Source organism: Rhincodon typus, chromosome 15 (assembly GCF_021869965.1).
Source record: "Rhincodon typus isolate 14 chromosome 15, sRhiTyp1.1, whole genome shotgun sequence".
NCBI classification, from domain to species: domain Eukaryota; kingdom Metazoa; phylum Chordata; class Chondrichthyes; order Orectolobiformes; family Rhincodontidae; genus Rhincodon; species Rhincodon typus.
Genome location: NC_063346.1, coordinates 2,682,490 through 2,707,233, shown reverse-complemented (window position 1 = coordinate 2,707,233; position 24,744 = coordinate 2,682,490). Strand labels below are relative to the sequence as shown.

At 42.1% G+C, this 24,744-nt stretch overlaps 1 protein-coding gene across 5 annotated transcripts in view; it reads right to left on the bottom strand.

Annotated features, from left to right (window-relative positions):
• The window catches only part of LOC109919785 (LSM14A mRNA processing body assembly factor), an 82,072-nt gene extending 61,574 nt beyond the window's left edge, over window positions 1-20,498 (bottom strand). Inside the window, exon 1 of one of the 5 annotated variants that reach the window (XM_048605613.1) lies at window positions 20,045-20,498. In XM_048605613.1, coding sequence (XP_048461570.1) covers window positions 20,045-20,165 — 121 coding nt within the window. In that variant the 5' untranslated portion in view covers window positions 20,166-20,498. The remainder of the gene's footprint in view (window positions 1-20,044) is intronic. The other 4 variants (XM_048605610.1, XM_048605611.1, XM_048605612.1 and 1 more) reach the window with 4 other exon arrangements.
• Between the last annotated feature and the right edge of the window lie 4,246 nt (window positions 20,499-24,744).

Here is a 24,744-nt window from a genome sequence, read left to right as displayed (position 1 = left end):
AGGGTCTAGGCCCGAAACATCAGCCTTCCTGCTCCTGATGCTGCTTGGCCCGCTGTGTTCATCCAGCTCTACACCTTGTTATCTCTTGTTAAGCACAGAAACCCAGTCCATGCTTTCTGTCCATCTGGATTTGAAAGACAAGTCGAATGAGGAACCGTCATTTTTCAAATCTAACTTTTGAGACACCTCCGGGAATACAGGGGTTTTGATTTCCAGTGTGCTACCCAGTGAGAAGAGGTAGTTTCCACATTATGGTGGCCCATTAACTGTCCTCTGAAGAAGCCTTGTTCTATCAAACTGCTGCACAATACAAATTTTTTTCTAAAAAAAAAAATGCTGTCAGATTGTGACATTGAATGGTCAAATAGTGTACTACATGCATAATCTGGGCTTCTAGATGAACAACAGTCCCTTCTACTACAAGGTGCCATTGCCAATGAAACCAGCATCCAAAACTTGAGGAGACTCGAGCTGGAGAAATACATGGGCTGGAATAAGTCAAGTTAGAGTTGACAGCAAGCTCCCAATTTGTACCACCACGAAGGAAAACATCCATAGCAGAGGGCGAACAATATCTCAGACAATGCCACATTCACACAGTTGAAGAACACGAGCAACAATAACATGGGAATCGAGACATGGTGCACATCATCTTTAAGTTGCTAATTACTTTAAGTTTCCCAATTTAAAGATTTTTTTCCCCCACTTTGAAGTCATTTAATTCCTCCCGTTTCATTTAGAGTACCATTTCCCCCTTTTAATACCCTTTACTTTCTGATCATGAGTCGCATTATCATTCATCACAATTGTCTTGCTAAAGTCAGTATCAATGTTTCTGTGCCCTGCCGTCAAAGAACATCCTTTTGTTTATTTTTAAATGGTTTTCTGCCAAAAGGTATTGAAGGAAATACTTTCAAGTTTGAAGTTTTGTTTTTCTTTAAAAATTCTCACCTTTTTTACGAGTACAGGTACAAACAACTATGTTGTAAACTTGGTGGTTCTTAAAAGAATTCTCTGCTGTACTGGACTCTGTATATATAGATAGCTAAGGAACTTGTACCTGTACAGTAAATTTCTTTAAAGACGCCTCTGCAACAAGCCTGCTTTCTTCAAAGATTCTCTCATTTGGTTTTCCAAGTTATTTCAGCTAGGAATACAGTGTTACATACATAACAGCACAGTATTTCAACTTTTACATCAACTTTTCTAGGTAAAAGTCATTCTCAGAAACTTTAACATGGATCCCCAAGGGAAATCACACTTTGCATTAAAGCCACAATTTTCAGGAACACAACCCTGACTAAGTGAGTACTCACTTTTTGGAATTCTGGAACCCTAAATTACTTCACAAGCATTATCCTTCAGGAGGAAACATTAAGCCTGATTTAAAGAAATCAGAATATTCCATTGCATTCAGAATGTGCGTTTCAGAATAACATTTTCTTTAGAACCAACATATCTGAAGTACTTGTGTGTCTCCTCATTGAGATGTCTGTGCAAGAAGTATTTGTTGTGTTACCACCTAAAATCCCTGGCTTTTGTACATATTAATAGAGAATACTGTTAAATTCAAGAAACAAGGGTATAGAAGCATGATTTTTTTCACCAAGAGTTAATAACTCTTCAGAAAATATGGAAGAAATACTGATTTTAATTTTGATTAACCAAAAAATTTTAATATTGAATTCTGTCTTCTCCTTCCAATCAAAAAAAAAATCAATGAAATGATCAAATCCATTACATAATGTATCATGATCCACCTCCGAAGCAGAGAGGCAGCAGGCAAGTCACTTTTTGGGTAGGGGCACGAGGCGGGGAAAAAAAGAGAGACAAATTTATGAAGTATTCAACAGAGCACAAAAAATCCCCAGCTTCTTAAGAACATACAACATATAGGACAAAATGTAAGGACACAAGAAATAGCAATATGGCCATATGGTCACTCAAGCCTGCTCTGCCATTCAGTCAGGTCCCCACTGATCCCCATAATGTCCAAAATGTAGCAATCCCATTCTTGAAAATTTTCAAGCATAGATCAACTAAAGCTCCCTGGAGTAGAGAATTCCAAAGATCCACATCTCAGACTAAAACAACCATTCGTTTATCCTGAGATGGTGCGCAATAGGTTTGCCACAATGATAAATGTAAATCTCAGGAAAAAGCAACTGAAACAATAAATTGAATATTTAGGTTACAAATTAATAGAAATAACCATTAGAAATGCCACATACCAGAGTTAAGTAAAAACCCGTTGTTGCCTTTTCAGTTAGAGAGCAGAGCTAGAGAGAGAAAACAATGAAGCGCCAAGCTCTGATCACTGGGGAACTGGGAGGGGGAAGGGGTCAATTTTAAAGGGCCTGGGCTATTCCAAATTTAATTAAACAAAATAAAAACCGAAAGAACCGCAGATGCTGTAAATCAGGAGTGAAAACAAAGTTGCTGGAAAAGCTCAGCAAGTCTGGCAGCATCTGTGAAGGAGAAAACAGACTTAACGTTTCGGGTCCAATGACCCTTCCTCAGGTCACTGGACCCAAAACGTTAAGTCTGTTTTTTCCTTCACAGATGCTACGAGACCTGCTGAACTTTTCCAGCAACTTTGTTTTTGTTTCTGTGTTTAATTAAACTAACATTGACCTTGGTTTCACCTGATAGTGCAAACTTTGAGCTGGCCTCAGAAGAATTCACACAAAAGCAGAGGCTGGAAGCACGTTGCCTTACTGCCTGGGTATTCCTAGTCTCCCAGCATGCTCTGATGTTTAGCTGTTGGGGAAGGGAAGATAGGGAGGCATGGGGAAGAGGTAAGTGCACATCCCACTCAGTCACCCTCACCCACACAGCCACGCTCATTCATTCACTCAGGCCTGGGAGATGTAGTGATCAACGTTGCTGAGGAGTACAACGTAACTGTGAAGGAACCAACAGCACTGATCCCTGTAGTACATCACTGGTCACAGGCTTCCAATTACAAAAACAACTCTCTACCATCACTCTTTGCCTATTTGTAAACCAATTTTGGAACCAATTTGCCAACTTACCTTGGACCAGCATTCCATGATGGGACCTTGTCAAAGGCCTTAGTGAAGTCCATGTAAAGCAAATCAATTGCCACTACCCTCAATATATTTGGTCACCTTTTCAAAAAACTCAAATTAGACAGGATCTTCCTCCAACAAATCCATGCTGACTACCTTGGATCAATCTTTGTCTTTCCAAGTCTTGCTTAATCCCATTATTCAAAATTTTTTCCAATATTTTTCCTATCACTGATGTCAGACTAACTGGTCTGTAATTACCTGGTCTATCCCTGATGCTCATCTTGAGCAAAGGAACTACATTAGCCATCCTCCAGTCATCTGGTGACTGGGGGCAGCGAAGTATTAAATATTTCCACCAGGGCCCGAGTCTTCTCCCTTGATCAGCATAGCAGCCGATAATACATCTTATTAGGCCTTGGGGATTTATGCACATGTATGCCCGCTAAAACATCTAATACCTACTCATCAATCTTAAGGTATTCTAAAACCTCACCACCGCAACTAAAATCCCCGACGACAATGTGTTTCTCCTCTGTGAATGCAGATGAGAAATATTCATTTAGCACTTCCACTGGCTCAATGCACTGGTTGCCCCTTTGGTGTCTAACAGGTCTCACTCTTTCCCTGCTAACCCTCTTATTTTTAAGAATGAAATGCCTGTGGTGTTCCTTAATCCCATCTGCTAAATTTATTTTGTGGCCTTTTTTGCCCTCCTAATTTCCTTTTAAATAAACTCCTGCATTCTCTATACTTTTGAAGGGCCTCCCCTTTTTGTAATGCACTGTACATGGCATGTAGTCCCTTCTTTTTCTCTATTAAACTCTCAATATCCCTCGAGATTACTTGCTGCCCTTGCCCTTCATGCTCGGGAACACACTTGCTATGAATTCTCAATTTTAAAAGACCCCCACTTTCCAAAAATAGGCACACCTGCAAGAAAAAGAGAGAAAAAGAGTTCAAAAGGAGATGTGGAGGGCAAGTTTTTTCCCTACACAGAGTGATAGGAGTGTGGAACACGCTGCCAGAGTGGGGGTAGAAACAAACGATAGGAGTGTTTAAGAAACTGAACATGCAAGAAACATAGGGATATGGAGCAAGGGCAAGCAGAATGGATTAAATGAACAAATGAAAGTACAGCACAGGCCCTTCAGCCCTCTAACCCTGTGCTGACCATCATGCCCTAATTAATCTAAAAACAAACCCGCCATTTTTCGATCCACATCCCTCTATTCCCTCCCTCTTTATGTACCCATCTAGGTGCCTCTTAAATGTCTTCAACATGCCCACTTCCACCATTACTTCTGGTAGTACATTGCAGGCTGCTATCACTCTGCATGAAAAACTTCCCTCGCACATCTCCCTTAAACTTCCCCCTCCGACCTTGAACCTGTGCCTCCTTGTAATTGAAACTTCAACCCTAGGAAAAAGCCTCTGATTCTTCACCCTACCTATGCCTCTCAATTTTGCAGACCTCCATCAGGTTTCCTCTCAGCTGCCGTCTTTCCAGTGAAAACTAGTCTTTTTAACCTTTCCTCATAGCCAATGCCCTTGAGAAAAGGCAACATCCTGGTGAACCTTTTCTGTATTCTCTCCAAAGCTTCCACATCCTTCTGGTGGTGTGGTGACCAAACCTGCACACAACACTCCAAATGCGGCCTAACAAGGGTTTTAAATACCTGCAACCATGTTTTGCCAACTCTTGTACTCCACGCCCCAGGGTGATGAAGGCAAGCATGCCATATGCCTTCTAAATCACCTTGGCTACCGGTGTTGCCACTCTCAGGGAAGTGTGGACCTGCATGCCCAGATCTGTCTGAATGTTAATGTTCTTAGTTTAATTTGGCGTGTTGTTCAGCACCACATTGTGGCTGAAGGGCCCATTCTTGTGCTGTACAGTTCTACATTGAAATTGGCCTTCCCACAATTTAGACATTTAACTTCAACACAATCCGTATTCCATTCCATATGGAATTAACTCCAGTACAGTTAAGACTTTTGAAACTCTTTTCAGTTTCGTCACTATCTCCAAAAATGCTTGCTCACTGAAACTTCTTGACTGGCTTTATTCTCTAGGATTAGGCCCAGCACTGCCCATCAATAGTATGATTATCTGCATGCTGGCAGCAAAATCTCTCCAGGATGCCCTTGAAAAATTTCACCCCATCTAATCCTTTCATATTGAGGCAGCCCCAGTTCAATTTAGCAAATTTGAAGTCCCCTGCAACTACAACCTTGTAGCTCTCAAACCTTTCTATCTCCTGCTACAGTTGGGAGGTCTATAATACCAGCAAGGTAATCACCCCAGATAACAAGGTGTCAAGCTGGATGAACATAGCAGGCCAAGCAGCATCAGAGGAGCAGGAAGGCTGACGTTTCAGGCCTAGACCCTTCTTCAGAAAAAAGAAGCTGCTCGGCCTGCTGTGTTCATCCAGCTCTACACCTTGTTATCTCAGATTCTCCTTCATCTGCAGTTCCTACCATCTCTGAGGTAATCACCCCTTTTTTTTATTTATAAGCTCCACCCAAAAGATCTCATTTGAAGACCTTTTTAGGATGTCTTCCCTCATTACTGCAATGATGGTTTCCTTCAATAACGCAATACCCTCTCTACTCTTCCTTCTCCATCACATCTGAAACTTAGAAATCCTGGATCACTGAGCTACCAGTTACGCCATTCCTTTAACCATGGCAAGTCCAGTTCAGTTTCTGGTCAACGGTAACCCCATGATCAAAAACAGAAGTTGCTGGAACAGCTCAGAACTGAGAAAGGGCCACCGGACCTGAAACATTAACGCTGATTTTGACTTCACAGATGCTGTCAGACCTGCTGAGCTTGTCCAGCAACTTCTGTTTTTGATCATGGGGAAAAGATCAGCAGGTGTGGCAGCATCTGTGAAGACAAAATCAGCGTTAAAGTTTCAGGTCCGGGGGCCCTTCCTCAGTTGAGCTGTTCCAGCAACTTCTGTTTCTGTTCCTGATTGACAGCATCTGCAGTTCTTTCGGTTTTTATTTAGTAGGCAATGCCATGTTGTTGATTATGGGTGATTCAGTGATGGTGACACCACTAAATGACAAGGGGTATCAATGTGGATTTCACAAGCTTCAAAATCTCCCCTCCCCCTACCGCATCCCAAAACCAGTCCAGCTCGTCCCCACCTCTCTAACCTGTTCTTCCTCCCACCTATCCCCTCCTCCCACCTCAAGCTGCACCCCCATCTCCTACCGACTAATCTCATCCTGCCCCCTTGACCTGTCCGTCCTCCCTGGACTGACCTATCCCCTCCCTAACTCCCCACCTACACTCACCTTTGCTGGCTCCATCCCCGCCTCTTCGACCTGTTTGTTTCCTCTCCACCTATCCATCTTCTATCCGCCTCCCACTCTCTCCCTATTTATTTCAGAAACCCCTTCCCCTCCCCCTTTTCTGATGAAGGGTCTAGGCCCGAAACGTCAGCCTTTCTGCTCCTATGATGCTGCTTGGCCTGCTGTGTTCATCCAGCCCTGCACCTTCTTGTCTCAGGGGCAGTAGCTAGACTGTCTAGCATTTGTGTGGTGCAAATGTTACTTGTCACTTCCAGCCCAAGTCTGGATATTGTCCAGATGTTACAAAAACAGAAAATGAGAAACTCAACAAATCTGACAGCATCTGTGGACAGAAATAGAGTTAAGATTTTGGATCCAGTGACTCTTCTTCAATTCTAAAATTTTGACACCTAATCATTGACATACCAACTAGTAGAAACAGAATATCTTCTGTTTGCCCTTTCAAAATTGTTCTTACTTTTGAACACATCATAATCTTTTCTGCTCCAAAGGAAATAAACTCAACTTCTCTAACTTTTCCTTGTACCAAATTCCCTCATTCCTGGTATCAGTCTAGTAAATCTCATTTGCATTCTCTCCAGGGCTTTTAACATCCTTTCTTAATAAAGGTGCCCAGAACCGAACACAATAATCCAAAATATGGACTGATCAATGATTCGTAGAGGTATAGCATCACTTTTGTTTTTTTTTACTCTATACCTCAATTTATGAACCTAAGGATCCTATAAACTTTAACAACTAATACAACTTGCCTGGCCACCTTCAGAGAATTATGTACGTGAACCTAGAGGTCCTGCCGGTCCGACACTCCCCTCAAAGTTGTACCGTTGAAACCATATTGCATCTCAATGTTTCTTCTACCAAACACACTCTCACATTTCTCTGCATTGGAATTCATCTCCCAGTTGTCTGCCTATTTGGCTAACATATCAATTTTTCTCTGAAGTCACATAGCATCATCCTCACAATTCTCTATTCTCCTTGGCTTAGTATCATTAATGCATTTAGAGATTTTGCCCTCAACACTCATCTCCAAACTGTTAGATGAGTAAAAGCATGTGTCCCTACACTTACCCTGGGACCACCATTTTCAACTCTTCTCCAGTCTGAGAAATGCCCATTTGTACCTGGAATAGTGCTGAACATTGTGGTTCCCTGTGGTTTAGAAGAATGTAGGCCCCATTTATTCATTATCATGATGGAATGGCCTTCTCATCTCAGCCCAGAAGTCAATGATCGATTTCACATTCAATTTAAGGGTAGAAACTTGTGCGTAAAATTTAAGTGCTTTAATTTAAAGGCAATTCCAAAATGGTGATGATAGAGTTGTTGACAGTGGACCACAGAAACATGGGAAAATACAAGACAGAATATAATTCACAGGCATTCAAGGAGATTTCAAAATTCTCAAAAAATTCTAACATATGCATGAGAAGAATGCATTGTGTGCCTAGCTAAGAAAGTTAAAGGAATAATCAAGAAGCACATAATGTTGCAAACATTAGTAGGTCAGAGACTTGGGGGAAGACAGTGGATTTGTAACAAAATTGTTGGACTTTGTTTGAAAAGTTTATTACCCTGAAGATGTAACAATTCAGGTGCAGAATGAAAACTAGTGCATGCATTCAATTCTGGTTGCCCTTCTTTAGGAAGGATGTTGTTGAACTCGAGAGGGTGCAGAAAGGATTGGCAAGGATGTTGCCACATTGGAGGGTTCAAGTTATCGGCAGAGGCTAAATAGGGTGGGACTATTTTCCCTGGAGTATCAGAAGCTGAGGGGTGGCCTATAGGAGGTTTATAAAATCATGAGGGGCATGATTAAGGTGAACAGCCAAGGTCCTTTTCTTAGGGTGGGGGAGTCCAAAACTAGACGGCATAGGTTTAAGGTGAGAGGGGCAAGATTTAAAAAGGGACATAAGGGGTAACCTTTTCACGTAGAAGGCGGTACATGTATGGAATGAACTGCCAGAGGAAGTGGTGGAGGAGGGTACCATCACAACACTTAAAAAGGCACCCAGATGGATATATGAATAGGAGCAGTTTAAAGGGATATGGGCCAAATGCTGGCAAATGGGACTAGACCACACTGGGATAGAACATAGAACAGTACAGTACAGTACAGGCCCTTCGGCCCACAATGTTGTGCCAAACTTTTACCTTAAACCTAAGGTCTATCTAACCTCCACCCCTACCTTATACTATCATCCATATGCCTATCTAATAGCCGCTTAAATGCCCCTAATGAGGCCGACTCCACTACCCTCTCCTGCAATGCATTCCACACCCCGACCACTCTCTGAGTAAAGAACCTACCTCTGACGCCTCCCCTATATTTACCTCCACTCGCTTTAAAACTATGCCCCCTCGTAATAGCTACCTCCACCCTAAGAAAGAGACTCTGGCTGTCCACTCTATCTATACCTCTGATCCTTTTGTACATCTCTACCAAGTCACGTCTCATCCTTTGTCATTCTAAAGAGAAAAGCCCTAGCTCTCTCAACCTTTCCTTGTAAGACCTTCCTTCCATTCCAGGCAACATTCTGTCCTTCCAAAATGAAGCACCTCACACTTTTCAGGGTTAAACTCCATCTGCCACTTCTCAGTCCAGCTCTGCATCCTATCAATGTCCCTTTGTAACCTAGAACAGCTCTCCGCACTATCCACAACTCGACCCACCTTCGTATTGTCAGATGTCTGGTCAGCATGGATGAGTTGGACCAAAAGGGGCTGTTTCCATGCTATATGACTCTACATTTTACAACTCCGTTTGGAAAGAGTGTGCCGATAATCAAACCACACTATTCCACATGTGGTCACTAAATGCAATAATGACCAATTTGCCTGACTGACTGTTCAGGGCAAAACACATTCATACTAGGCTTTGTCTTTAATTGCAAAACTAGGGTTTATTGTAAACAAGCTACTTCTTCAACAACTGGCAAAAATAAGTGCTAATTTACTACTAGGTAACTTGAACTATACCTCTCCAAAACCCCAAAAGCACATACTAGTTCTCAAATAAGACAAAAGGTAGATGGTTCAGCACAAGTATCATGGATGGGAAAATACAGAAGGGGAAATAGTTCTGTGGATCAAAAGTCCAAAACCAAAAGGTGGGATTGAGTTTTAGCAATGATGAAATATGTTGCAAAGTGACAGTCAGTTACTCTTCAATTCAATAGCTAATAGTGTGGACTTCAGTCTTTTCTTACATTAGAAATCTTTAAGTCAAGTCTCTGATTTTTTTTCTTGACTCAAAAGAAAGAAGTGATCATGAGAATTGAGAACAGGAATAAGCCATTCAGTTTCTCGAGCTTGCCCCATCATTCAATAGGATCATGGGTGATCTGTGTCAAGGTATTCTAAAGACAACTCAGAAGAAATTCCTCATCTCAGTCTTGAAGTGGCACCTCTTTATTTGGAGGCCATGTTCTCTGGTCCTAGACTCTCCTATGATGGGAAACATCGTCAGCATTTAGCTGGTCAAATTCCTTTATTTCTGGCTCTGGATGTTTCTGGCCTCACTGCCCTCATAGGTCTCTAACCAACTGCAGCTGGACCAATCCAAGGGCTAGGTCAGGCAGCTTCTCTGTAACTCGAAGAGTCATGTTGCTGCTCCATCTCAACGCCGGTCTGAATTCTCCAAGGAGTGGCAATCTCATGCAAACTGCCAGTCCGTCCTTCGTTATTGCAAATCAAGAGCACTCTACATTTCTGGTAGGTGATTCCCATCAGAGCTCCTTCAAGAATATCAAGTGCACTTAAATTCTGACAGTTCCTTTGTAGTGCAGAACTGTCAGGGGGATTAAAATTGTGGCCACTTTTCACAAGTTAGTTGTCATATTCTTAAATTTGAAGGTCCAGAATCACAGACAGATACTTTGACAGTTGCTATCAAACTGCGCGTACAAGCTAATTGAGAGATTAGGGTGCCAGGCGGCTAGGTTGCAACACAAGTGATACAGTGTTTAAGCTAAGTCAGGGTGGGTTGGAGAAGTTGGGTCCAGCATGGGGTTATTAGGTCAAAGTCCGGGGAGTTGCAGTGGGGGGCATGTTTGGCAAATATGGGGTCAGTAGAATCATTAGTGAGGAGTTAGATGATGCATTTAATAGTTACTCAGGAAACTCAGCCTTTTTAAAATTTTGTTGGAATCCACCAAATTACTTTGATTCTTCAAAAAATTTGCCTAGGAAATTGGAGTCTGCTTTGACAGATTCCACAAGGTCCCCAGCACATCTCCCAGCTGTGCTGGAATAATAATTTATCATTTAAAGAAATCCAGACCAACTGCTCCATAAAACTTGTACATCTAAAAATGTATATCATTGAAACTCTAGTATTTCACATTTACAGTTTATCGTCCAAAAAAATAAAGACAATGTGGTCCTTACACAGAACACATTTGAACTTCCATCTAACTCCTCACTAATGATTCAACTGACCCCATTGATAAGCTGTATGATAACCTTTGGTGTGACTTAGTAATGCTCTTCCTGTTGAGGACAATAGATTAAAGAGCTATTTTCAGGCTGGCAAACTGGAACCAATGGGGTGCCATGTGGATCAGGCTGAGCCTCAACTATTTTCAATCAACATTAATGATTTGCCAAATAGATTACTATGTTAGATAAGAAGGAAATTCTGAAGAGGACAGGTTGACTGGACAATCACTTTGGCAAGTGGAGTATAATGTGGGAAAGTTAGGTTGGAGGGAAGGAAAGTAAATTATTTAAATAGAGAGAGACTTCATAATGCTGTGATACTGGTACGAGGGCCCTCATACACGAATCACAAATAGTGAATGGACAAGTACAACAAGTAAAATTAGTGCGGTAAATGGAATGTTGGCCTTTATTGCAAGGATGAGGAGAGTAAAAAAGCAGAGATGTCTTGTTGTAACTATTATTAGCAATGACAAGACCACAGCTGGAACACTGAACAGTTTACATCACCTTAAAAAAGTGTATTGGGTCACATCTGTGCAGCTCCATTTGATTGAATCCTGGGATGAAAGGGCTACCTTATGAAGAAAAGCCCAACTTGCTTAGCCCATACTCATATGAAGTTTAGACAAGTAAGAGGTGATATTATTGAAACACACAAGATCCTGAGAGGAGGGTGGCTGTGTAACAGGGCAGATGCTTCACAGAGAAATTTGAAGATAGGATGACAGTTTCAAATGGAACAGTAAGCCATTTAAGTACGCATCTTCGGAATTCACTACAACTGACAGGAATGGAGGGTGAATTAGAAGGTAGGCACGAAAATGAAATTACACCCAATTAGATCAACCATGATCTTGTTGAATATGGAGCAGGTTCAAAGGGCCAATTGGCCTACACCTATTTCTTGTATTATTTTCTTACAGAAACATAGAAAACATGATGAAGAGTAGGCCATTTGGCCCTTCAAACCTGCTTTGCCATTCAATAATAATTATGGCTGACAATCCCTCAGTACCCTGTTCCCATTTTCTATCCATAACCTTTGATCCTTTTAGCCTTAAAGAACAATACTTATCTCCTTGAAAACGTTTCACGTTTTAACCTCAACAGTTTCTTGCGGCAGAGAATGCCATAGACTCACCATTCTCTGGATGAACACATTTCTCACCTCAGTCTTAAAAGTCCTACCCTGTATCCTTAGACTTTGACCCAGGTTCTGGGCTCAGTCATACGGAACATCTTTCCTGCATTTACCATTGAGTCCTGATAGGTTTCTTTGAAATTCCCCCACCTCATTCTTCTAAACTCTAGTGAATTAGTCCTAAACAATTCATTCTCTTGTCATGTCAGTCCTGCCATCCCAGGAATCAGTCCAGTGAACATTTGTTGTGCCCCCGTCCATATCTGGAGGATGGATGTTCTGGCCAATACTCCAGGTGTGGTCTTACCAAGGCCTTGTACAATTGCAGCACAATCCCTATTCCTGTCCTCAGATCATCTCGCTTTATCATGTGGTCTGGACACATCTGTGAAGAGAAATCAGAGTTGACATTTTAGGTCCGGTGACCCTACCTCAGAACTGAGGAAGGGTCACTGGACCCAAAACGTTAACTCTGATTTCTCTTCACAGATGCAGTCAGACCTGCTGAGCTTTTCCAGCAATTTCTGTTTTTGTTTCTGATTTACAGCATCCTCAGTTCTTTCAGTTTTTATTCGCTTTATCATTTGCCTTCTTCACTGCCTCATGTACCTGCATGCTTACATTCAGTGACTCATGTACAACACCACCCCCTCTTCCAATTTAATCATCAGATAGTCATCTGCATTCCTATTTTTTGGTACCAAGTGGATAAGCTCACATTTACCTACATTATACTTTATCTGTCAAGTATTTGCCCACTCAAGTTGTCCAAATTACACCAAAGCACCTCTGCATTCTTCTTAGTTCACCCTCCCATCTAGCTGTCCTAAGGTCCCATGGTCCTGTCATGACCTTGCTCACTGCTGCCACATTGAATGTAAGCAGCCTGAAACAGGATTCCAGATGCTGTGTCAAAGCCCAATATGTTTAAGTGCAAAATTTGAATCAAAGATCCAGCCCACTGTCATCAAGTAAATATTGCTGACTGCTGAAGTCTGAAAGGAAGTCAGAACAGGCATAGCTTTCTGTTTGAAGTAAAGACAATCTAAGGGCAGCCATCAGTTCAGATTTATCCTTTTGCCTTCCTAATGTCAAAAAACAGCTGATCAAAAATGATTCTCTCAAGCTAAAACTCAAAGACCAAGGACTGAAATGAATTTTACAATAATATTAACTAAGTGAATAAAGAAGGAAATGTCAGACCAGCTATTTCAAGAAAAAAGTGAAAGAACAGGGAAGTGTTTTTAATCCAATGATTGTGGACAAGTTACCAGGAACCTTTCCAATATCAATGAAAGTTCAGGCCATTTTTTTTTTTTTTTTTTAAACAGCTGCTTACACTGCTAGCACAAGGACAGACTTGTCTGACCACTTATGAATACATAATTTTCTTCCGGTGATTCATACAAAAATATTGTGCAGTGACAACAATACCATTTGCTGTTGGGGAAGCTGACATTCTCTTTCAGGCTTTGGGACAAGGTACGCTCCAAGGGTGTCACAACACTGCAAGTTTGTTCAAAAAAAATGTGACTATAGGAGACCCTGATTTAACATTATGATTGGATTTGATAGGATAGAGACAACATGTTATCACCTCTTAGGTGTTATAAATCTAAGACAGTAATAAATCCAGCCAAGAATTCAGGAGCAACTTCTTTACCCACACTGTAGTCAGCCTTTGGAACAGCAGCGAGATAGGAAACTAACTTGTTGTGCTCGTATTCATCCTATACAGTTCCTCAAATCTACTGCAATATCTAACATTATTGTGGCTGAACTTCTGCCTCAACCCCACTTTCCTGCTTATTCCAAAGTCCCTCAATTTCCTGATACAATGAATGTAATTTATGTCGGAGAAACTTGACACGAATGTCCAAAGACTTTCAACTTTTTTCTGATATTCACCCCTCATGTCAGTTCTCAAAGATTGACCCTGTATCCCCCAATCCACACCAGATTTCGAGATTCAGCAGCCAGAGAAGACAACCTCTCAATAGCTAGCTCATCAAGCCCCTTGTTAATCTTATGTTTAAAATCAGAACACCTATTCATTTTAAACACCAGAGAAGGTGCTTAAATTTGCTCATCTTCTAATCATGGGACAAATACCCAGTCCCACAAATCAATGGGGCAGGAGATGGCCTAGTGGTATTAAATTGGTAGACTACGGATCCAGAAACTCAGCTAATGTTCTGGGGACTCAGGTTCAAATCCCGCGACAGAAGTTGGAACTTGAATTCAATAAATACCTGGAATTAAAAGTCTAATGGCGATCATGAAATCGTTATTGATTGTCAGAAAGATTCATCTGATTCTCTGATGCCTCTCAAGGGAGGAAATCTGCCATCCTCACTTGGTCTGGCCTACATATGACTCCAGACCCACTGCAATATGGTCGACCCTCAACTGCCCTCCGAAATGGCCTAGCAAGCCATTCAGCTGTCAAAACTGCTAAATCTCAAAGAAATGAAACCAGATGGATCACCTGGCATCCACCTAGGCACCAAAGGCAACAGCAGAAGCAGCCCTGTCAACCCTGAAAAGTCCTCCTCACTAAAATCTGGGGGCCACTGTCAAAATTGGTACAGCTGTCTCATAGACTAGTCAAACCTCAGCCTGACATAGTCATATTCACGGAATCATACCTTACAGACAATGTCCCAGACACCACCATCACCGTCCCTGGATATGTCCTGTCTCACCCACAGGACAGACCTAGCAGAGGTGGCAGCACAGTGGTAAAGAGTTGGGAGGGAGTCATTCTGGGAATCCTCAACATTGACTCTGGACCCCATGAAGTCTTGTGGCTTCATGTTTAACATGGGCAAGGAAACCTCCTGCTGATTACCACATACCATCCTCCCTCAGTTGATGAGTCAGTACTCCTCCATGTGGAACAACAGCTGGAGGAAGCACTGAGGATGGCAAGAGGCACAAAATGTACTCTGGGTAGGGAATCTCAACATCCAAGACTGGCTTAGCAGCAGTACTACAGATTGAGCTGGTCAGGTCCTAAAGGATGCAGCTGCTCGACTGGGTCTGTGGCAGGTGGTGAGGGAACCAACAAGAGGGAAAAACATACTTGGCCTCATCCTTACTAATCTGCCAGGTGCAGATGCATCTGTCCATGACAGTATCGGTAACAGTGACCATCACACAGTCCTTGTGGAGACGAAGTCTTGCCTTCACATTGTGAACGATCTCCATCGTGTTGTGTGGCACTATCACCGTGCTAAATGGGACAGACTTCACACAGATCTAGCAACTCAAGACTAGGCATCCACGAGGCGCTGTGAACGATCAAGCAATCTGTAACCTCGTAGCCCGACACATCCCCCAATCAACCCTAGTTCAATGGAGAGTGCAGGAGGGTGTACCAGCAGCAGCACCAGGCATGCCTGAAGATGAGAGGTCAACCTGGTCAAGGCCACCAAACAGGACTACTTGCATGCCAAACAACATAAGCAGCAAGTAACAGACAGAGCTGAGCGATCCCACATCCAACGGATCAGATCTAAGCTCTGCAGTCCCGCCACATCCAGTCGTAAATGGTGGTGGACAATTAAACAACTCACTGAAGGAGGCGGCTCCACAAATATCCCCATCCCCGATGATGGAAGAGCCCAGCAAATCAATGCAAAAGGTAAGGCTGAAGCATTCACATCAATATTCAGCCAGAAGTGGCGAGTGGATGATCCATGTCGGCCTCCTCCAGTCATCCCCAGCATTACAGATACCAGTCTTCAGCCAATTCAATTCATTCCAAGTGATATCAAGAAACGGTGGAGACACTGGATAATACAAAGGATACGGGCCCTGACAACGTTCCTACAATAGTACTGAAGACTTGTGTTCCAGAACTTGCTGCTCCAGTACAGTGACAACACTGGCATCTACCTGACAATGTGGAAAATTGCCCAAGTGTGTCCTGTACAGAAAAAGCAGGACAAATCCAACCTAGCCAATTCTCACTCCAGTCTACTTTCAATCATCAGTAAAGTGTTGGAAGGTGTCATCAGTGCTATCAAGCAGCACCTGGTCAACAACGCCCAGTTTGGGTTCCACCAGGGCCACTCAGCTCCGGACCTCATTACAGCCTTGATCCAAACAGGCACAAAAAGAGAGCTGAACTCCAGGGGTGAGGTAAGATGAGAATGACAGGCCTTGACATCAATGTTGTATTCGACTGAACGGCAACAAGGAGCCCTAGCTGAACTGGAATCAAGACTGGAACACAAGTCTTTATACCAAGGGGGCAAACTCTCCACTGGTTGGAGTCACACCGGACACATAAGAAGATGGTCTGATCTTTGAAGGTCAGTTTTCTTGGCTCCAAGACATCTCTGCAGGAGATCCTCAGGGTGGTGTCCTAGGCTAAACCATCTTCAGCTGCTTCAATGACCTTCCCTCCATCATAAGGTCAGAAATGGGGATATCCACCGATGACTGCACAATGTTTGGCACCATTCGTGACTCCTCAGATACTGAAGCAGTCCATGCTCAAAATGCAACAAGATTTCGACAATGTCCAGGCTTGGGCTGAGAAGTGGCAAGTAACATTTGCATCAACAAATGCCAGGCTATGATCATCACTAAGAGACAATCTAAACACCATCCCTTAGCATTCAGCTGTGTTACCATCACTGAATCCCCCACTATCTACACCCTGGGGGTTATCATTTACCAAAAACTCAACTGGTCTCACCACATAAACACAGTGGCTACGAGAGCAGGTCAGAGGCTAGGAATACTGTGGCAAGTAACTCACCTCCTGACTCCTCAAAGCCTGTACACTGTCTACAAGGCACAAGTCAGGAGCGTGATGGAACACTCCCCACTTGCCTGGATGAGTGCAGCTCCAGCAACACTCCAGAAGCTTGACACCACCCAGGACAAAACAGTCCCCGCTTGATTGGCACTTTATCCACAAGCATCCACTCCCTCCACCACCAACACTCAGTAGCAGCAGTGTGTACTATCTACAAGATGCACTGCAGAAATTCGCCAAAGATCCTCAGACAGCACCTTCCAAACCTACGACCATTTCCATCTAGAAGGACAAAGGCAGCAGGTATACAGAAACACCACCACATAAGTTCACCTTCAAGCCACTCACTATCCTCTTGGAAATGTATCGTTGTTCCTTCACTGTTGCTGGGTTTAAATCCTGGAATTCCCACCCTAATAGCATTGTGGGTCAACCCACAACAGGTGGACCATGGTAGTTCAAGAAGGCAACTCACCACCACCCTCAAGGGCAACTAGGGGCAAGCAACAAATGCTAGCCAGTCAGTGATGCACACATCCCACAAATGAATAAACAAAAAACTTTTGTGAATCTCTGCCCTTCATCTCCAAGGCAGGTACAGGTTTCCTTAATACACATTTCTGGGAAAATGGGCAAGTACAAGGGACAAAACAATTTAAAGATATGACGTTGGGGCAAGATGACGTAAAGTGGAAGAAAATGGGTGGTGCAGCGGTTAGCACTGTTGCCTCACAGCACCAGTGACCCAGGTTCAATTCCATCCTCGGATTACCGTCTGTGTGGAGTTTGCACATTCTCTCCGTGTCCACATGGGTTTCCTCCAGACGCATTCCAGTTTCCTCCTCCCAGTCCAAAGCTGAGCAGGTTAGGTGGAATGGCCATGCTAAATTGTCCATAGTGTTCAGGGATGAGCAGGCTAGGTGGATTAGCCATGGGAAGTGCAGGGTTACAGGAATAGGGTAGGGGTTGGGTTTGGGTTTGAGTTTGAGTGGGACGCTCTTCAGAGGGTTAACGTGAACTTGATGGGGCAAATGTCCTGCTTTCACTGTAGAGGTTCTGTGGTACCTTTCATGATACTATCCTCAATCATTCTAAACCTCTGTGGCATTCAAAAACTGGCCAGAATAGATGATTTCTGTACTATAAATCCATGTATTATCATTGAGAAAGAGTTAGAAATCACATGGAAAAGACATTAATGGCACCCATGCATTTTGAAACACAGCGGACTGTACCCCAGTCATATGTCATTGGTGTGAACATAGTCTGTTGTCAAAGAGGTCAACTTCCAAGCAGCAATACCTTCTGCAGCCAGCACAGAATAATAACGTTAGCGTGGGATTCACGGATGTCACTTTTTTTTCCTTCCGGCAGATGCTCTTTTCTGCCAGTCATTTCTTTTATCTTCTGCCTTTTCCCACATCCTTTAGGGACTTCTGGTCTCCAGTCATTTCAGTCAGCAGAAAGGATTCCCATGTATCAACTCTAATCCTGGACAATTTTGGGTCTTGCTTACAGACATCAGTAAACAGAATCATACAGTGTACCAAAGCAAGGTCATTTTGTTCAACTGATAGTACACAATACACCAGATGAGCTAGATTAAATGTTTTCTTTCTGAGCACCTGACTTAGGAAGACTTTGGAATGAGTGAGGTAGATCTACAAAGCTTCTCATTCCAGGGACCAGTTACAAGTTTAGATTGGTGAAACTGGGGTCGTTCTCCCCTTTTGAGAAGTAACGATTAAGAAGAGATTTGATTGAATTGCTCCAAGTCACGACACACGAACTCAGTGCAGAAAGAAATTGTTCCCATGTTCAAGAAGGTTAAGAACTGGGGGAAACAAATTTAAGGAGATTACAAAAGGCCAAAAGTGCCAAGAATTATTTTTGTTGTATTCAGCAAGTGGATGTGATCTGGAATGCAATGCCAGAAAAGATGGAAAAAGCAGATTCCATAATGGATTTAAAAAGAAATTAGATGAACATCTAGAGAGACAAAATCTGCAGGGCTACAGGGAATGAACAAAAAAAATGAAACTTGTTAAATTGTTTGAACAGAGGGCTGCCACAGACAGAATCTCTTCTTTCCTACATTTATAAACTTAGGAAATTGTTCTAGACTAATTATTTGTAGTGGGCACCACAACACATGGATAAATTCCTCAGGAGTCACCAATTTCCAACTCTTAAAAGACCCAATGATAGGTAGTCAAAGTAAAGCCTTATTGAAGAATACACATTATACAAAATCATTGTAAGCAACACAAACACAAAAATCACATCATGTTAGACATTGCAGAATGAAGTGTTTTAGATTTTCTAGTCTACTGGAAGACTGTCACAATTGAACTAAATCCTCTCAATAGAAAGACAGATGCCAATTTAACCCAAGTAATCAGACAAATCAATGCTATTTGGAATGAACTATTATCATACCTCAAGCTAAAACACTTGCTCAGAAAATTACCTTCTCAAGTCAATCCAACATCTTCACAGATTAATTAAAATCTAATTATTTTGGGGTTTACTTCCAAGAAAAGGGGGAATTGGATAGCACGTTACCTGCCAATAACTAGACAAAAAATAACCTCAAACATGAAATTCTTCTGTACGTTAAAGATTTGCAACTTCGAAGTAGTCCAGAGATAATCTAAATAGCAATTAGAATATTGCTTCATTATCACTAGACAAATGAAAGTTACTGCAACTAACATTTGAAAAAAAGTTATCATCGAATTTTCTATATAACAATTTGGTTGGAAAACACTGCAACATAAACATTACAAACACTAAATTGAGGATGAAAACCACAAAAGCGGAGACTCCTCGGGACAACGAACTGCAGGGAGCAACACCGTATCTGATTTGACGAACAAATCGGATTGATTTAGGAACCATTCATTTTAAAAGCAGTGAGTTATACAAAGAAATATTAAAACGAAATGTCTTAGTTATTTTTGTTTATGATGTGAGTAGCAGGTTGTCTTTATAACCACCGACCACTCCCCACTTTCTTTACCACATCCAATTAGAATATATTGGTAAAATTCACATTCCCCACCCCCTCCCCAAGAAAGTAAGAAAACAGCCAAATTAAAGCTCAGATTGAAATACAATTAAATACACTTAAGAGAACAGAAGCTCTTGTTGACAAATCCCGCCATTTTAGTTTTTTTTTACAAGGGATAAACTGCCCGACGTTTAAATAACAAATTGTGTTTCTTTCGCGATAAGAATGTCGAAATGTGAGGGATTATTATAGACAAGAGTTATTCACAGGGGATGGGGTCATATTCTTAGGCCCGGCGCCTCTACGCCATTTACCTTTGGCTAAAGCGACGGTGGAGTTCTCGGTGTCGATGGTGTACAAAATCCCCTCATATCGGATCTCTGCCTTGGAGATCAGGCTGATTTTACTGCCGATGTAAGGAGTACCCCCACTCATGATGGTAGCTGTGCAGTGCCTACCACTATACGAAGGAGCTGAGGCAGCGGATGAACGCGGATTGCCTCTACCGTCCCGCTCCGGCCTATTCTTTTTCTCTGTCCACCCCCTACCCCTGCTCCGTGACGTTCACTCAGGCAGCAGCCAACATGGCTGCCTTCATATTCCAGTGGCTAGGCCCTTCCCCCCACTCAGCCAGCCTTTTCCTTCTCTTTCTCTCTCTGTACGACACCAGTCCCACTCTCTGCAGAATGAAATCTTAAAAGATGCGAACAAGCATCTCTCCCGGAAGCTTGCACCTCATAACTCTCCAAAACTAACTCAAAAACATTGCTTGAAAAGTTAACTTCTCAAATCATTGAGGAAATCTGAAGTGAGAGCTGGGAGCAGCTCCACGATTTAGTTTTATTTCTAAACCTAGTCGGCATTTTACCAAAAATTTTGAAGTACACACATAATATTTGCATTTCTATACAAATAATAACAAAAATAACAACTTCTGGATTTGCAAACTACATTTTGATATCCTTTGTGATTTAGGGGCTTAAAGACCCCGGAGCAACTTTCCGATGATATAATGGATCTGGGCATCACTGAGTATAAATAGCAATGAAGATCATGCTACACCAGGCCAGACAACAATATGCCTGCACATACAAAAAAAGTTAGATTAGGCCTTATCTATTGTAACTTAAAGTCAGAACTAGTTCAATTTTGTTCGAAAAGAATTATTTAGGGATGAGTGACCACAATAATATTGAATTTTGCTTTATGTTTAAAAGTGAGGACGTTTCATTTGAAGCAAGGGTATTCAATTTTAACAAGAAAATAAAGTTAGGCACAAATTGATGGTGGGGGAATGGGAAAATACATTTAAAGACATGACTGTACATAGACAATGGATAGTCTTTAAGGAATGATTACATATCTTGCAGCAACTGTACATTCCCTCAACGTGCCAAACCTCAAAAATGATCAGTCAACTACAGCTAACAAAGGAAGTTCAGAATTGTATGAGATTAAAACAAAGGGAATATATCAGAAGAATGGGAAGAATTTTACAATACGCCAATGGAGAAGGTGCAGAGGAAATTCACCAGGATGTTGTCTAGCATGAAAAGTCTCAGTTATGAGGAGAGACTGAATAGGCTGGGTTTGTTTTCCTTGGAGCAGAGGAGGTTGGGGGGCTGGGTAATCTGATTGAGGTATACAAAATTATGAGAAACATAGACAGAACAGATCATGAGAATCTCTTCCATATGACAGATGTGTCTAAGACCAGAGGGCATAAGTTTAATGGGAGGAGCAAGTAGTTGAGAGGAGATCTGAGGAAGAATTTTTATGCCCAGAGGGTGGTAGAAATATGGAATGTGCTGCCTGAGAGGGTGATGGAGACAAATACTCTCACAACATTTAAGAATCATCTGGATGAGTACTTAAGTGTTGGGCATAATAGGCCATGGACCAAGTGCATGTAAATGGGATTACTCAGGAACACAAAATTGGTATTTGTTGGTGGCATTTACATAGTACGCCAAAGGGCCTGTTTCTATGCTGTATGTCTTTATGGTGAAGAAGGTATATGGTATACTCATATTTATTAGTTGAAGCATAGTGTTTAAGAGGAGGGAGTTTATGCTGGAACTGTGTAAAATGTTGGTTAGGCCACAGCTAGAATACTGCTGTTCTGGAATCCACATTTTGGGAGGGATATGATAGCACTAGAGTGGGTGCAGAGGAGATTTACCAGGATGTTATCTGGGCTGGAGAGTTTCAAATTTGAAGACAGATTGGACAGACTGGAGCAAAGGAGATGGAGAGGAGATTGAGTGTCATAGTCATAGAGCCATATGGCACAGAAACAGACCCTTCGGTCCAATGAATGGATGCTGAACATAATCTCAAACTAAACTAGTCCCACCTGTCTGCTCCTGGCCCATATCACTTCAAACCTTTCCTGTTCATGTACTTAACTAAGTGTCTTTTAAACGTTGTAACTGTGCGCATGTCCACCACATCTTCAGGAAGTTCATTCCACACGTGAACCACCCTCTGTTTAAAAATTCTGCCCTTCATGTCTTTTTTAAATCTCTCTCCTCTCACCTTAAAAATATGCCCTCTTGTCTTGAAATCCCATAATTGAGATGTGTAAGATTATGAGGGTATAGATAGGGTAGACAGGAAGAAATTTCTCCCCTTGATGGAGAGATCAATGACCGGGGACAGCAGGTTTAGGGGAGATGTGAGGAAAAAACATTTTCAGCTCACTGTCTGCAAGGATGGTAGAGGCAGAAATCCTCATAACACTGAAGAAGTATTTAGATGAGCATTTGTGATGCCAAGGCATCCAAGCCTATGGGTCAAGTGCTGGAAAATGGGATTAGAATTGTTAGGTGGTTGTTTTCGACTTATGCAGACGCGATGAGCTGAAGTATATTTTTCTGTATTGTAGACCTCTGTGACTCTATGACATAAAGTACTCCTGATGGGGATGTGAATATAAAAATACAGTCGGCCATTTGATACCTGGAGCCTGCTGTGCTATTTAAACGGATGGTGGCTGATGTGATTGTAACCCAAACTCCACATTTCTGCCACCCGGAATAACCTTTCACCTCTCTTGCTTACTGGAAGCTATCCACTTCTGCCTTACACATACTCAAGGACTTTGCTTCCATGACCTTTTGAGTAACAGAATTCCAAAACTTACAGCTCACTCTCAAGAAAAATGTTGTCCAATAGTGTTTAAGTGGTGATCCCCTAGTTCTAAACTCTCCCACAAGACAAAACGTCCTGGAACATTCATCCTGTCAAGCTTCCTCAGGAGCATATATGATTCATTCAAGTCACCTCTTACTCTTTCATACTCCAGCAGATCCAAGCCTAGCTGGTCCAACTTTTCCTCTGGTATTAAGATCAATAAAGATGGATTTCAGGAATAGCTTGATAGCGCCATTAATAATTGAGATGGCCAAACCAGAACCGATCCTGTTGCTACACAGGGCCTACAGCAAATGATGAGGGAGAAAGTCTACCTGTCATACTCCATATTCCTTGACAACATTAAGAGAAGTACACCATGTTTTTATTTATTTAGTGTCTTCAACATTTTAAAAGATTCCAAGGCACTTCACAGGAGCACTACAAAAGTATCAATCCCAAAAAGAACAGCACAGATCACCAGACATTTGACAAAAAACCAGAATTTTCTGTGTCAGCTGACAAAAATATCTCAGCCATGCAAATGTTAATTGCCAGAAATCCACAGGTGTTTGGGTCAGAGAGAGTTCCAGATTTCCTTTCTCATTAGAGTGAAAAAAATGCTCAGCCTGATTTTGTTTCAAAGAGTCAGTGCTATATTGATATACATCATTCTTTTGGACTCCTCCATCAGAGGAAGTGTTGCCCATCCTATCAAATCCATTTAAAATTCTGAACAGCCCAATTGATCACCCCTTAATCTTCTATACTCAAGGCAATACAAGCTAGTGAATGCACCACTATTATAATGATGAAAACAATCTGAGATAACAAGGTGTAGAGCTGGATGAACACAGCAGGCCAAGCAGCATCATAGGAGCAGGAAAGCTGACGTTTCAAGCCTAGACCCTTCATCAGAAATGGGGGAGGGGAAGGGGGTTCTGAAATAAATAGGGAGAGAGGGGGGAGGTGGATAGAAGATGGATAGAGGAGAAGATAGGTGGAGAGGAAACAGACAGGTCAAAGAGGCGGGGATGGAGCCAGTAAAGGTGAGTAGAGGTGGGGAGGTAGGGAGGAGATAGGTCAGTCCAGGGAGGACGGACAGGTCAAGGGGGTGGGATGAGGTTAGTAGGTAGGAAATGGGGGTGGGGCTTGAGGTGGGAGGAGGGGATAGGTGGGAGGAAGAACAGGTTAGGGAGGCGGGGACGAGCTGGGCTGGTTTTGGGATGCGGTAGGGGGAGGGGAGATGATGAAAACAATCTCACAGCTTCACAACTTATGTGTTTCCGAACTAAATGTCATTACTAACTGGAAGATGAATGAGGGGAATTGTTTTGGTTGTGATTTTTCATTGTGAAGGGAGAAGAATGTAAATGAGTGTAAACATAATCATTACAACAACTTACACAAATGACACAAATGTGTGTTGTGATTTGCAATGCTGAGGTTTGCAAACAGTTAAACATTCTTCAAACATCTATTCCTGAAGATGTTATCTCTACAGAATTGGTTGCCTGCCTCATGATGAAGCTTATCATTTGCCTAATATTACGAAATTGAGAACTATCCATCTCACCAAACCAACCTGATGGTTTCAGCTTTAGGCTTCATTAGGATGATTACAAAAGTAGGTATGAAAAGTTGTGAAGAGGACATAAAGAGGAAGTGAAGTAGTGTGGACAGATTATGTGAGTGTGCAGAAATTTGGCGGATGGTAGTACCTTGTAGGAAAATAAGAACTTTGTTCACTTTGGCAGGAAGAATGGAAAAACAGAATATTATTTAAATAGAGATAGACCTCAGTGGTACAGGGGGATCTGAGCACACTGGTACATGAATCACAATGTTAGTATGCAGAAATATGTGCACTGTAAGAGAT